General features: G+C 49.5%; 1 protein-coding gene across 1 annotated transcript in view; it reads left to right on the top strand.

Annotated features, from left to right (window-relative positions):
• The window catches only part of KCNN3 (potassium calcium-activated channel subfamily N member 3), a 29206-nt gene extending 18916 nt beyond the window's left edge, over window positions 1–10290 (top strand). The window contains exons 5-8 of the mRNA XM_015826037.1: window positions 3116–3226; window positions 6604–6731; window positions 7292–7361; window positions 9988–10290. Coding sequence (XP_015681523.1) covers window positions 3116–3226; window positions 6604–6731; window positions 7292–7361; window positions 9988–10290 — 612 coding nt within the window. The remainder of the gene's footprint in view (window positions 1–3115; window positions 3227–6603; window positions 6732–7291; window positions 7362–9987) is intronic.
• Window positions 10291–12907: the final 2617 nt, after the last annotated feature.

Genomic DNA, 12907 nt, shown 5'->3' with positions numbered 1-12907 from the left:
AGAAGGAAGGAAGGAAAAATGAGCGAGAGAGAAAGAAAGAAAGAAAGAAAGAAAGAAAGAGAAAGAATAGCAGAATCACGGAGCAAGCAAGTTAACAAAATAAGAGTTGGAAGGGACCTTGGAGGCCTTCTAGTCCAACCCCCTGCTATACCATTCCTTCCTTCCTTCTTCCCCTCTCCCTCCCTCCCTTCCTTCCTTCCTCCCTCCCTCCCTCCCTCCCTTCCTTCCTTCTTTCCATCTTTCCTCCCTCCGTCCCTCCCTCCCTCCCTTCTCCATCACTGGAGGTTTTGAAGACAGCCACTTGTCTGAAATGGTCTAGGATCTCCCTCTCGAGCAGGGGGTTGGACTAGATGACCTCCAAGGTCCCTCCCAGCTCTGTTGTTCTCTTCACTTGCTCCCCTTGCTTAGGAATGGAAATTGTGAATCCCACCTACAATCGATCATAAGCGGTATCCGAGGGTGGGAAATTCTTCCAGGAATTTTTAAGATCCTGCCCCCAGCCGTCAGCTAGCCTTAAAGAGATGGTGTGAATGTTGGTGTCATTTCAGACCTTGCGCTGTTCCTGGCCCCAGGCAGTCTTGACAGGGAGATAATTGTTTGGATAAAGATGAGCTCAGCCAGTTCCTTGCCAGGAAGGCAAGGGGAGTGGGACACACACACACACACACACACACAGAAAGAGAGAGAGGGAGAGAGAGAGAACGTCGTCTTTCTATGGATTCCCTCGGGAACAAAACGCTTTAAAATTCTTTTTTTTCCCTGCAGTTGTTTGCAGCTGATTTCGGTGTGCAGCCTGGCTTTTAATGCATGATTACACCTGGGCGAAGCTGTGGCTTGGACACATGTTTGTCTGTCACACTTAGAGGGCCCTGCCCCCCCCCATGCATGTTCAGAACCGTCCTGCGTTCCCAAACACAACCTCCACTTGCTCATTCAAGGCTCATTTTCTCAGTTGTGGGTTTCCGTGGCTGGGTGCCGAGGCCAAGCCAGAAGATTGATGGCTGTTGTGCTAGGTTTTCTAGGCAGAGGCCATCGGTCTTTGCACGCTAGCGTGTTGGGGGTGTGGGGGAGAGGGAGGGGGAAGCTGGGGAAGGTTGTGGGACACACGCGTGTGACTTAAGGGGCTTCCAAGAAATCAGAGCGGGTGGGGAAGGGTGGGAAAGAGGCTGCCGTTCTCCGAGGGCGTTTGGTCTGTGATAGCAGTAAAACCTCCTCAGTCAGGGGCAGCCTATATTAGAGAAACATGCCTAAAAGGATGCTTCCGTGCCTAGGGCGGGACTAGAACTCCCTGTCCCCTGGCGATTGGCCCAAAGTCACACAGTGGGCTGTCATGCTTAAGGCAGGACTAGAACTCCCTGTCGCCTGGCGATTGGACCAAAGACACCCAGCCAGCTTTCATGCCTAAGGCGGGACTAGAACTCACCGTTGCCTGGTGATTGGCCCAAAGTCACCCAGTGGGCTTTCATGCCTAAGGTGGGACTAGAACTCACGGTCTCCTGGTGATTGGCCCAAAGTCATACAGTGAGCTATCATGTCCAAGGCGGGACTAGAACTCACTGTCTCCTGGTGATTGGCCCAAAGTCATACAGTGAGCTATCATGTCCAAGGCGGGACTAGAACTTACAGTCTCCTGGTGATTGGCCCAAAGTCATACAGTGAGCTATCATGCCTAAGGCAGGACTAGAACTCACGGTCTCCTGGTGATTGGCCCATAGTCACCCAGCCGGCTTTCATGCCTAAGGTGGCATTTGAACCCAGCATCTCACGCTTTTTAGCCTGATGCCTTCACAATCCTGGATAAATGGAATGATCAGCCTTGGTTTTATTCTTCCCCGGGCTTCTGATTCTGCGGTCTCAGGAGCCGGCCTCGTCCACACCTCGCACCCTTCACCCTTGAGGCTGAATTGGCAGGAATTAAGGGAGCGATATGGGCCTCAACCCATAAGGAAGGGTTTCTCTAGGAGCGGCGGAGAAAGCAGCGATAAATAAACCTTTTCCAATAAGCAGCAGCAAAGGATCAACCCACGGAGTTTTCTCTCCACCCTGGAGTGTCGTTCTGCAGAAAGAAATATGGGTTACGGGAGGGCCCAGCGTGGGAGGCATCTGGTGGAAACCTTGAAACGGGGGTCCTGCCACCGGGAAGGCAAAATACAGGATCAGCCTGGGTTGTCAATTCCGGTCAAGGATTTCAGCTCTGGAGGGCAGGACCCCCATAGTTCCTCTTTCTTTCTTTTTTAGGAGATAGGAAGGGGGTGCAGAAAGGGAAAAAAAGGCCCAACCAGAAAGAAAGAGAGGGAGACCCTGTGGTTTTTAAAACGGTGCGAATGAGAGAGATGGGGGGGAGAGAGAGAGAGAGGAAGGGAGGGAGAGAAAGAGAGAGGGAGAGAAAGAGAGAGGGAGAGGGAGAGGGAGAGGAAGAGAAAGAGGGAGAGAGAGAGGGCGAGAGAGAGAGAGGGAGAGAGGGAGAGAGAGAGGGAGAGGGAGAGAGAGGGAGAGAGGGAGAGAGAGAGAGGGAGAGAGAGGGAGAGGGAGAGGGAGAGAGAGAGAGGGAGAGAGGGAGAGAGAGAGGGAGAGGGAGAGAAAGAGGGAGAGAGAGGGAGAGAAAGAGAGAGGGAGAGACAGACACAGAGAGAGAGAGATAAAGAGAGAGGGAGAGAGAAATACGAATTAAAAAAATATATATGCTCCGGGTGGGCGGACTTTCAGCACCACGGAGAGCGGACGGGAGGATAATCCCGGTTCCAAGTCTTGATTGCATGATTTTATCTGCTAATCTCTCTTTTTTTTTATTCTAATTAAACCCAGGCCTGGCTTGGCTAGGGAGGGGAGAGGCGGAGAGGCGCACAGAGGTGTGTTGTTGCAACAAAGGCGCAATTTTCTGGAGGGAAGAAATCGTCCCCCCCCCCAAAATGAGGGAGACGGAGCGGGTTGTCCAAATTATGATTTTTAGGGAGAAGGTTTGAAAACCAGACCTCAGTTTCCTGGAGTTCCCCTCAATGGCTGGAGTTGTTGTTTTTTTTTCCCCAAGGATCCCTGCAGGCAAGGATGGAAAAGATATTGGCAAACAGGCCAGGCCCTGATTTCAGAGCTAATTCTGAACTTTGGACACTTCTAGGGAGCTGGTTGCACTGCCCTGGTGGTGGCTGTGGTGGCCCGGAAGCTGGAACTCACCAAGGCTGAGAAACACGTTCACAACTTCATGATGGACACACAACTCACCAAGCGGGTAAGCTCAGCTGCTGGGCAAACAATGTTATGATGTGGGATTGTTGCTAACACTAACGTGGCAGCTTTAAGATGGGTATGGACTTCAACTCCCAGAATTCCTCGGCCAACATGCTGGCTGGGGGATTCTGGGAGTTGAAGTCCTCCCCTCTTAAAACTTGCTGGCTGGGAGATTCTGGGAGTTGAAGTCCACCCCTCTTAAAGCAGGCTGGCTGGGGAATTCTGGGAGTTGAAGTCCATCGGTCTTACATTCAGCACCCTTGAGAAATACTGCATTAAATACTGCATTTCTTTCTTCCATTCCGCAATGCAAACATTATAAATGTTTGCTTTGGATGTCCTTAAGGATATAAGCAATCATTTGTCACCATGATTGCAATGCTCCTTGATTTTGGATTAAAAACCTTAAGGACTAGAGCCTTTATTAGGCTCTAGGTTTAGGGTTGTTTTTTTCAGGTCGCAATTAATAGAGGAAAGCACAGCTTTGCGTGCATTCCTGCATTCACTTTCCCGGCTCCCCGGTGGGGCATACCTTATGATTTATTAATATTTGTTTTGGTTTCAAACTGCTTTTTCCTCCCGATGGGACCCAGGGAGCCACAGTCAATAAATAATACAACAAGCTCCCATTAAAAACAGTTTTGAGAAACGCAATCGTCCGTAAAAACAAATGGTGAAACAGAATGTTGCCGAGGGCAGCAATTAAAAACAAAAAGAATTCAATTAAAAAGCAATTTCAACCTGGCGCAAATGAGTTCCAGTTCAGTGGAGGCAACTCACCCATTCCCAACAATGATGTCTTTAATGGAAGGTTAACAAGCTAGGATAAGGTGGCTTGGGCGTGATGTGGTCGGCCTTGGGGGTGTAGCCGGTTGGCTGCTACGCTTGGCGAGGCCTAGCAAGTCGTGGGATTTGAGCTGCCTTCTGGTTGATGCCCCAAACCAGGATTAAACCACGGTTTGGCCAGTGTAAAATCCCAAGTCACCATCTTGGTCAAACAGGGAACAGAGAAGCCAACGCTGAATGGTTTGGAAGAATCTCCTTCGCTCGTGACCAAACGTTGACATTTTAAAATTCCTTCCAGAACAGCTTCCTCATGGTTGCAGGCCTTGTTGGGAGGGGCTGATGGGATTTGTAGTGCCAGCCCATTCAGGCAGCCTTTTATAGCTAGCTTAGACTTTGAACACCCACCCAAAAAAAGGCAAGCTTAGAGGAAGGCCAGCTGTGAGATAGACTGCCTTGGCACATGGATGTTGGCTCCCTAAAGCCAGAATAACAAGAGTTGGAAGGGACCTTGGAGGTCTTCTAGTCCAACCCCTGCTCGGGCAGGAAACCAGCTTTTTTGCTTTGCTGATTGGCATCAAGTTCCTCCCCCCCACCACCCTTCTTTCATTTGTCTCCATCGGTGAGAAACGGGAGTTTTGCAACACAAAAGCCAAACTATTTTTTTTTAATTATTATTTCCAAAAAAAACCCCACCTCTCAGCCCTGCATGAGCCTCTGAGCATTGTAGGAATTCAAAAAAAAAAAAAAGAACCCACCCAGGCTTTGCTTTGGACTGATCCTCTTGCAAATACTAATATTATAATAATAAAATAAAAATCCAAAGGAAGAACGGAGAGTCCCGGGAATCTGGAGGAGGCAGGAACAAAAAACAAAAAAAACCCACGAATTTCTTGAACTTGAAGGTTTGATGAATGGACAAATCCTCTCGTTGCACAGCTCCCATTTTGTGGAGGAGTTTGCACACAAAAAAAAACCACACACCCCCCCCAAAAAAACCTCTACAGATTCCAGTGGACCCCAAGCGCCCAAATTCCAGAGACCCCTATCCCGAGCTGAGAGGACGCTCCCCCCAAAAAGGGATAAAAGCGCCTCTATTTTTTATCGCATTTTATTCCGACTCCACGGTCCGCCAAGCAGCTGCCTCGCCTCCGAGCTTAGCCATTTTAATTTATTTGATTTTTGCCTGCCTTTCAGCAGCGTTAGTTAAATTGCCTCCCTTGTTCTCAACCATACAGAGGGGGGGGGAGCTTGGAGGGCCTTAAAGGAGTTGGATTGAAAAGAAATCCTTCTTTTAATTGGAGAGGGAATTGATTTAGAAGCCAAAGAGGCAGAGGCGATGTCTTGGGGGGGGGGGGGGTTGAGAGACAGAGATTTNTGACTCAGAAATCATGCTTTTTCCAGAGGAGGTGAACTCATCCGGAGCCTGTCTGTTCAAAAAAAATCCTGTATTTTTTACTTACTTATTTATTTTTTTGCTCTGCCGTGTCACGTTTTCCCGGCTTCGGTTGCTCACCGAAGGGCAGAAAAGAGGAATAATTTGTTTCCCCAAAGCCTGGAGGCTTCATATATTGTTCTAGACATTGGCTACAATCCGGTAGCATTTTATTCACCTTTTCATGCATTTTTTTTTTTTTTGAACCAGTGTTTCGACTCTCGTGCAGGTTTTCCCCCAGAATTGCTGCTGATGTCACAGTGAGAGGAAAGGGGGGGGGCAGATAGGGGGGGGTTGCATTTCCCGTTTTCCGCCTTGCTTTTTCTGGCTTGTTAGCCAGATTTTTGCACAGGGGCCTCTGGCTGAATAAAAGGGATCTCCTAAGCGGCTTTTCTCAACCTTGGCACGTTTAAGGTGGGTGGACTTCAACTCCCAGAATTCCCCAGCCAGCCTGCTTTAAAGTGGGTGGACTTCAACTCCCAGAATTCCCCAGCCAGCCTGCTTTAAGAAGGGTGGACTTCAACTCCCAGAATCCTCCAGCAAGGATGCTTTAAAGATGGGTGGACTTCAACTCCCAGAATCCCCCAGCCAGCCTGCTTTAAGAGGGGTGGACTTCAACTCCCAGAATCCCCCAGCCGGCCTGCTTTAAGAGGGGTGGACTTCAACTCCCAGAATCCCCCAGCCAGCCTGCTTTACATGGGTGGACTTCAACTCCCAGAATCCCTCAGCCAGCATGCTTTAATGATAGGTGGACTTGTTGACTGGGGAATTCTGGGAGTTGAAGTTCACCCATCTTGAATTTGCTGTATTTATTGGCACCAAACACCAAACTTAGTGATTGCCTTAGACAAAAATTAACCTGGGTTAACCCCCCCCCCCAAAAAAACTAACCAGGATTTAAAAAAAAAACACTAACTGAGAGATGTCAAGCTAGGAGATTTAGCCTTTGCCATTTTATTTTACCCACTTCTTCCGAATTATCCCTCGGAGATTAGGAAGAATTATCCCTCGGAGATTAGGAAGAATCGTTGTCCTGGCTGGGGCTGATGGGAGTTGTAGTCTAGATTCTAGAATATCCACCTTGGAAAGAAAGCTGGAACTCTCTCCCGAGGCGAAGAAAAAGGGATTGGAGATTTTGGGATTTGTGTTTCCTCGGGCAGATCAAGAACGCCGCGGCCAACGTCCTTCGGGAAACGTGGCTGATTTACAAAAACACCAAGCTATTGAAGAAGATCGATCACGGCAAAATCCGGAAGCACCAGAGGAAATTCCTCCAAGCCATCCACCAGTAGGTCTCTTGGGGGGGCTGCGGGGTGGGTGGAAACCGGCTAATTTCCAGCTTTCCCCTCCCCCCGTCCTCAAAAAAAATGGGTCGTGCTTCTGCAAAAAGCCGTTGAGCTGAAGCGTAGCTTCTTGCGGTGGAACAATTCGTTTAGCGACCGTTCGAAATTAGGACGGACCTGGAAAAAAAAAGCAACGTACGACCGGTTTTCACAGGGATGACCGTCGTAGCTTCCCCGGGGTCACGTGATCAAAATTCAGAGGGCAACTCGTATTTGTGACGGTTGCAGTGATCCCGGGGGGTCGCCTTCTGCGACCTTCCATTGTTTGAGTGGGGTGGAATAGAATTGTAGAATTATTATAGAATTGTAGAATTGTAGAATTAATTATAGAATTATAGAATTATGATTATAAAACAGAATATAGAATGTAGAATAGAATAGATTATAAAATAGAATATAGAATAGATTATAACATAGAATATAGAATAATAATAATAATAATAATAATAATAATAATTATTATTATTATTATTATTATTATTATTAATTTTTACAATTTTTCTAGGTTGAGGAACGTGAAGATGGAACAACGGAAACTGAGCGATCAAGCCAACACGCTGGTCGACCTTTCCAAGGTGACTAAGGGGGGGACCTGTTTGGATGACCTCTGGGAATCCCGGGGGTCTTTTTTTCCAGCCCTAATGGGGCTTGAGGAGCTCTCCCCCAGCCCCATTTCCTCCCTCCCCCCCCCTCAGTTCCCAGGCTCTGCTTCCTCCAGGCTGCCTCCGGCTTCCCTTCAAATGGGAATTCTCTTTTTTTTTGCAGAAGGAAAAAGGGGGGGGCATCTCAGCCCCCCCCCCGTCTCCTGGGCGGGCTTTCCCAAGCATCGGGTTGCCTAGCAACCCTGTGGAAAGATGCCTGGGAGGTCTGCTTCTATGGCTGCGCGGGGGGGGGCAGCGGCGGCTGGGGGGGTTGGTATTAAGTTCCTTTGCTTCTTTGCCTGCATTCCTTCTTCCCTCCCTCCCTCCCTCCCTGCCTTTTCTTCCTTTTCTCCTTCTCTCTCTCTCCTTCTTTCCCTTTCTCTTTTTTCACCCTCTCTCCCTTTCTCTTTCCCTTTCTCCCTTTCTCCCGCCGTCCTTCCTTCCTTCCTTCCTATCTGTTCCTTCCTTCCTGTCTATTCCTTCCTTTCTTCCTCCCCTCTCGCTTTTTTCCTTCCTTCCTTCCCTTTCTCTTCCTCCCTCTCTCCCTTCTCTGCCTCCCCCCTCCCTCCTTTCCTCTCGCTTTCCCTTCTCTCCTCCCTCCCTTCTTTCCTTCTTTCTCTTTTTTCTTTCAATCCCTTTCCTTCCTTTCCTCTCTCTCTCTCTGCCCTCCTTCCATTCCATTACTTTTTTCTTTCCTTCCCTTTCTTTTCACACACACACACACACACACACACACATACACACACACACACAGATAGCAGTTGCAAAACAAAGTTCCTAGTCCTCAGGTTTGAAGGATTGATTTCAAAAGGGAAACCTCAGGGAAAACCCCACAGCATTTCTGTGGCTTTTTTTTAATGCCTGGACGTTTCTGCAAATTAGACTGAATTTGTGGGGAAAACGCTCTTTATTAAAGGCAATAAAATACAATTGAGTGGCCTAAAACGATCTAGTCCTTCTGCAAAGGAACGATGCCAGCGGCATCAATTTTTTATTCCTCCATCATGACTCGGCCTGCTTCCTAAACCTTAGAGAGGCCTTTGGGGAAAACTTTTATTAGAAGTCAAGTTTCTAGACCTTAAGTCTACCAAGAGAAGTGCATCAGCTTCTTAATATATATATATATATATTTAATGCTTTGAGATAATGCAATTTTTTGGCCAAGAAAGCTGGACCGCTCGGACATCGGTATAAATGAGCAACCGTTTAAAAAAGGATTCGCATTCCCTTGGATGTCGCTGACACCCGCCAGGCAGGTTTTGCGCAAACTAAATGTTGTTTTAAACCAGTGGTTCTCAACCTTTTTAATGCCGCGACCCCAACCGGTCGTAAGTCGAGGACTAAACCGGTCGTAAGTCGAGGACTACCCAACCGGTCGTAAGTCGAGGACTTTCCCTGCCCGGGAGCGCCGCGTATGCGTGGTTCCGCCCCCTGCGCCGGCCGAGGCGTAGCTGGCAAGCGGCAGAGATGGAGCAGGCCGACCACCAGCTGGCCCAGCCCAAGGGAGGTAAGGCACCCGCCGGAAAAGGGGAAAAAAATGGGAAAAAAAATGGCGGACAGCCTTGCTTGGCGACCCCCGTGAAATGGTCGATCGACCCCAAATGGGGTCCCGACCCACAGGTTGAGAACCACTGTTTTAAACAAATAGCCAAGAGGCAGGGAAGGATGGTTTGCCAGCCATGGGGGGAATGGTCCACCTGTTATTCGGACCCACATTTCACAGTGAACTTTGCAGGAACATTTTAAAGGGGGGGGGGGCGGGAAACCAGCAAAGGATGGATGAGATGAAAAGGGAGAAGGCTAAGCGGTGATGGGCGATGGGTCTCCCCGTGGCCAATAGGTCAAATAATGAATCTTTAGGAATCTTCCTGATGGGGAAGGCCTGTGCGGTGGTCTTTTTTCTCGACCATGTTGCCGTTTTGATTCAAGGTGATTGGAATATAAAGGACAAATGGCAAGAAAGATCAACAGAGAATGACGAAAGGAAAGGAAAAAGAAAAGAGGGAAGGGAAGGGAAAGGAAGGGATAGGAGAGGGAGGAAGGAAGGGAGGAAGGAAGGAAGGAAGGAAGGAAGGGAGGGAGGGNAGGAAAGGAGGGAGGGAGGGATGAGAGATGAAGGGAGGGAGGAAGGAAGGAAGGAAAGGAGGGAGGGAGGGATGAGAGATGAAGGAAGGAAGGGAGGGATGAGAGGAAGGAAGGAAGGAAAGGAAGGGAGGGAAGGAGGGATGAGAGGAAGGAAGGGAGGGAGGGAGGAAGGGAGAGGAGATGGAGGAAAGGGAAAGGATGGAAACTGGAGGAGAAGGAAGGAAGAACAATGGAAGGAAAGGGAGGGAGAGAGGAAGGAAGGAAGGAAGGAAGGAAGGAAGGAAAGGGAAGGGTCGGGAATTGGAGGAGGAAGGAAAGAGAAGGAGAAGGAGAAGGGAAGGAAGGAAGGAAGGAAAGAAGGAAGGAAGGAAAAGAGAGAAGGAAAGAAAAACAGAGGGGAGGAAGGATAGAGAAAGAGAAAGGAAGGATCTTAGGGTGGGAAATAACCCGTCTCCCCCCCCCCTTTGCTCGGCAGATGCAAAACGTCATGTATGACCTCATCACGGAGCTGAATGACCGCAGTGAAGACCTGGAGAAGCAGCTGGGGGGCCTGGAGTCCAAGCTGGAGCAGCTGGCCACCCACTTCAGCGCTCTCCCACTGCTGATCACGGACGCCTTGCGCCAGCAGCAGCAGCAGTTCCTGGCCGCCCTGGTGGAGAGCCGGGGGGTGGGCGTGGGGGTGGTGGGGGGCGCCCCCCAGACGCCCCTCTCCGACAGCCCCCTGGGGGTCAGCTCCACCTCCTTCCCCACCCCCTACACGAGCTCCAGCAGCTGTTGAACGTGGCAGAGGAAGACACCACACACAAAAAAAACCACAACTGGAAGGCCAAGCCAAAACAAAACAAAACAAAAAAACAAAAACAAAAAAAAAGCCGGGAGGGGCGCGATCGGTTCCAGGAGAGACTCGAACCCAGCCCTGGAAGCAACGGAAGAGCGCCAGGCGCTGCAGGAGCCTGGGCCTCAAATGGTAGGGTCTCGGCTCCGGGCCCTGAGTAGGGGTTGGGACGGGGCAGGGTCTTTTCCAGCCGGGGCCCCCCCTCCCCTCACTGCTGCCGTGTTTGGTGGACACTCGGAATCCACCTTCAATCTCAGGTCTTCAAAGTGAAAACAAGCCAATCGGAGGGCAGCGCTGAGATGAAGACGGACGGGGGGACCAATCCACTGTGTGGATCCCACGCCACAGGCGACGGGGTTGTTTCACTTCCTCCCTTCCTCCCTTCTTTCATTCCTTCCTTCCTTCCCCTCCATTTCCCTTCCTTTTCTCTTCCTCCTTCTACCCTCCTTCCTTTCTCTCCAATTCCCTTCCTTCTCTTTTCCTTCCTTCCTTCCTTCCTTCCTTCCTTCCTCCCTTCCTTCCCCTCTAATTCCCTTTTCTTCCCTTCCTTCCTTCTTTCTTTTCTTCCTTCCTCTCCATTTCCCTTCCTTTTCTCCTCCTCCTCCTCCTCCTTCTACCCTCCTTCCTTTCTCTCCAATTCCCTTCCTTCTCTTTTCCTTCTTTCCTTCCTTCTTTCCTTCCTTCCTTCCCCTCCATTTCCCTTCCTTTTCCCCTCCTCCTTCTACCCTCCTTCCTTTCTCTCCAATTCCCTTCCTTCTCTTTTCCTTCCTTCCTTCCTTCCTCTCTCCCTTCCTTCCCCTCTAATTCCCTTTTCTTCCTTTCCTTCCTTCTTCCTTTTCTTCCTTCCCCTCCATTTCCCTTCCTTTTCTCCTCCTCCTCCTCCTCCTTCTACCCTCCTTCCTTTCTCTCCAATTCCCTTTCTTCTCTTTTCCTTCCTTCCTTCTTTCCTCCCTCCCTCTCTCCCTGTTTTCCTTCCTTCTCCCTCTCTATTTCCTTTTCCTTCTTCCTGGACAATGTCACCGGGGAGAAGCTGGGGGCCCAACCGAGCGAGAGGCGGCTTTCCTTCCATTTGCTCATCGCTTTTCTGAATTTTCCACCTGACCCTGGTCAGCTCCTTCCCTCCGAATCGCTCGCTACGCCTGGGATGGCCTCCTCCCTCCTGCCGTGCTCTCCTCAAGCAGGCACGTCCGAACGGATACCAAGGAGCCACGCGTGTCTGTCTGCGTGCGTGCGGGGGGGGGGCGGGGAGAAGAAAACCCCATTTTCCTGCCTCATCAAAGGGACCCTTTGGGGGGGGGGTGTGAGCAGGGTTGGCCACGCAGGTAGGCAAAGAGACAGGTAGGAGACTCCCTGGAGAAGTAATTGGGGCAAAGAATGTGCAATTCCTTTGGATTCCCCGGGTCGAGGGAGCTGGCCAGAAAATTGCCCCCCCTCCCAGGCCTGTTTTGAACCCCCCCCTCCACCCTAACCATCACCTAGTTCTCCCCCAGCCCCCTCTTTGGTGGTTTCCCCAAAAGTCTTAAATTCTCCTGGATTTCCAAGGATCAGCTCCCACTGCAAAGGCCGTGTCTGCTTTCCCTGGAATTTATGGCATTCCTTGAAAATGCTGCTTTTTCTGAATTTCCCTGCTTGGGGGCACAGAACCAGGGTGGGGGGAAGAGAAGACTCTAGAACCGAGTGCAGACAGCTTGGCTGGGGATGAGGGGTTAGGTGGCACGCAGCCAAACTGAGATCCCTTCGTTGAAATGGCTCCAGAATGCACCTTCGGGATTGGAAAGTTGTCTGAACAGGAAAACACCCAGGGGCAGACATTCAGGTCAAAACAGGGTATGTAGGATTTCCCCACCTAACCCCCCCCCCCAAAAAAAATAATTCACATTTAAGTGAAAACTCTGCTTGCCTGGAGGAGAAAACCTCCGGGTTATTGATCGCTGCTTTAATCCCCCCCCCTCCTCCTCCTCCTCCTTCCATTTCTCTGTTGCTAGGAAAAAGAAAATTTATTTTTTGCAAAAGGCGAGAGCCTTAACTCCTCCCAACCCCTGCTCTTTTTTTTTTAATTTTTATTTTTGGGAACCCAGCTGATTTAAAAAAAAAAACCACACAAAACGAAACACCAACCGAATGCCAGTCTTCCCTCCTTCTTTCCTTATCATTTAAAAAAAATAATAATAATAAAATTAAAAAGCCAGAGAGGAAAGGAATACATTTGAGCTGGCAGAAGTCCAAGGCTCTGGGCTCAGCCGGAGTGTGGGAGGGAGAGAAAGTCCTTTGTGCGCTTGGCACCTCCTGCAAGGAAGGTTGGTTTTCCCAGATAATAAAAAGCCAAAGAGGTGACATTTAATGTCTTTTTGAACTAGCACAGCAACGGGCATAATTGCCCGGGAGGCTATTAATTAACGTGCAATCCTACTGTGCGAGTTAATTGTCAGCCAAAAAGCCAGCAAGCCGCTTTGAGAAAGAAAGAAAGAAAAGAAAGAAATAGAGAAAGGAAAGAAAGAAAAGAAAGAAAGAAAAGAAAGAAAAGAAAGAAAGACAGGAAAGAAAGAAAGAAAGAAAGAAA

The sequence above is a fragment of the Protobothrops mucrosquamatus genome, unplaced genomic scaffold (assembly GCF_001527695.2).
Source record: "Protobothrops mucrosquamatus isolate PMUCROS unplaced genomic scaffold, P.Mucros_1.0 scaffold2939, whole genome shotgun sequence".
Lineage (NCBI taxonomy): Eukaryota > Metazoa > Chordata > Lepidosauria > Squamata > Viperidae > Protobothrops > Protobothrops mucrosquamatus.
This window is presented reverse-complemented; position numbering and strand designations above follow the sequence as displayed.